The 937-nt window shown below is 76.5% G+C and overlaps 1 protein-coding gene across 1 annotated transcript in view; it reads left to right on the top strand.

The window, feature by feature from the left end:
• Positions 1 to 75: 75 nt before the first annotated feature.
• Positions 76 to 937, top strand: part of AURANDRAFT_62417 (hypothetical protein) — a gene marked incomplete at both ends in the record, with an annotated part of 2,822 nt that continues 1,960 nt past the window's right edge. Inside the window, one exon of the mRNA XM_009036208.1 lies at positions 76 to 348. Within this exon, the coding sequence (XP_009034456.1) occupies positions 76 to 348 (273 nt within the window). The remainder of the gene's footprint in view (positions 349 to 937) is intronic.

Raw genomic sequence — 937 nt, 5'->3', positions numbered from 1 at the left:
AACTTAAACTTAGTGTTCAACACTATCTTGACACTATGGCCATGTCATTGTAGTAGTAGGAAGTAGCGCGTGACCATGGCCGGCGCGGGCCCCACATTTTGTGTCCACACGGTCACGGCGACCGGCGCGCCGTCGTCCGTCGCACCCACGGCGCTGTCGGCGCTCGACGCCTTCGAGGCGCGCTTCGGCGGCCCCCACATGTGCTACGAGTTCGACGCGCCCCTGGACCCGGCGCGGCTCGAGCGGGGCTTCGCGAAGCTGCTGCGCGAGTGCCCCTGGCTCGGCGGCGCCGTCGCGCCGCTGCCGGGGGACCCGCCCGCCGCGCTCGCGATCGTCGGCGCGCCGGCGGTCGAGCGCGTCGCCGCGCGCCGACCAAACTTCTGAGCTCTCGAGGTCGATCGAATCGAAGCCGGCGTCGCTGATGTTTGGACGCGTCGTGTTGTCTCGTCGAGTGCTCCGCGGAGCGCGCGCGCGCGCGCGCTCGACGCCGCTCGACGGCGCGCGCGTCGACGTCGGGTCGAGGATCCGAGCGCCGCGCAGGTTCGTCGTCAACGCGCGGCCCGTGGAGCCGCCGACGGCGGCGGAGTGGGACGCGAACGCCGTGCCCGCGCGCCTTCACGCGGTCCGCGTCTCCGGCGCGCGCGCCGCCGTCGCCGACGGCCCGCGCGCGCGCCGCGTCGCGACGGTCCCGCCGCGCTCGGACCCGCCCCCCCCAGGCTCTTCCGCGCGCGCGTCGCAGCCCTCCGGGGCGGCGGCGGCTGGCTCGCGGTGACGCTCGGCCACGGCGCCGCGGACGCCGTCGCGCGCGACGCGGTCATGCGGCGCTGGGCGGCGCTCTGCGACGGCGCCGACGACGACTGGAGCGCCGCCTGGGCCGCCGCGCGCGCGTCCCTCGCGGCGCCGGCGCCGGCGCCGCGGCTCTCGCGGCGGCGGCTCC

Source organism: Aureococcus anophagefferens, assembly GCF_000186865.1.
Source record: "Aureococcus anophagefferens unplaced genomic scaffold AURANscaffold_4, whole genome shotgun sequence".
Classification (NCBI taxonomy): domain Eukaryota; class Pelagophyceae; order Pelagomonadales; family Pelagomonadaceae; genus Aureococcus; species Aureococcus anophagefferens.
Note: the sequence above shows the minus strand (reverse complement) of the source record. Positions and strands in the feature narration are given on the sequence as shown.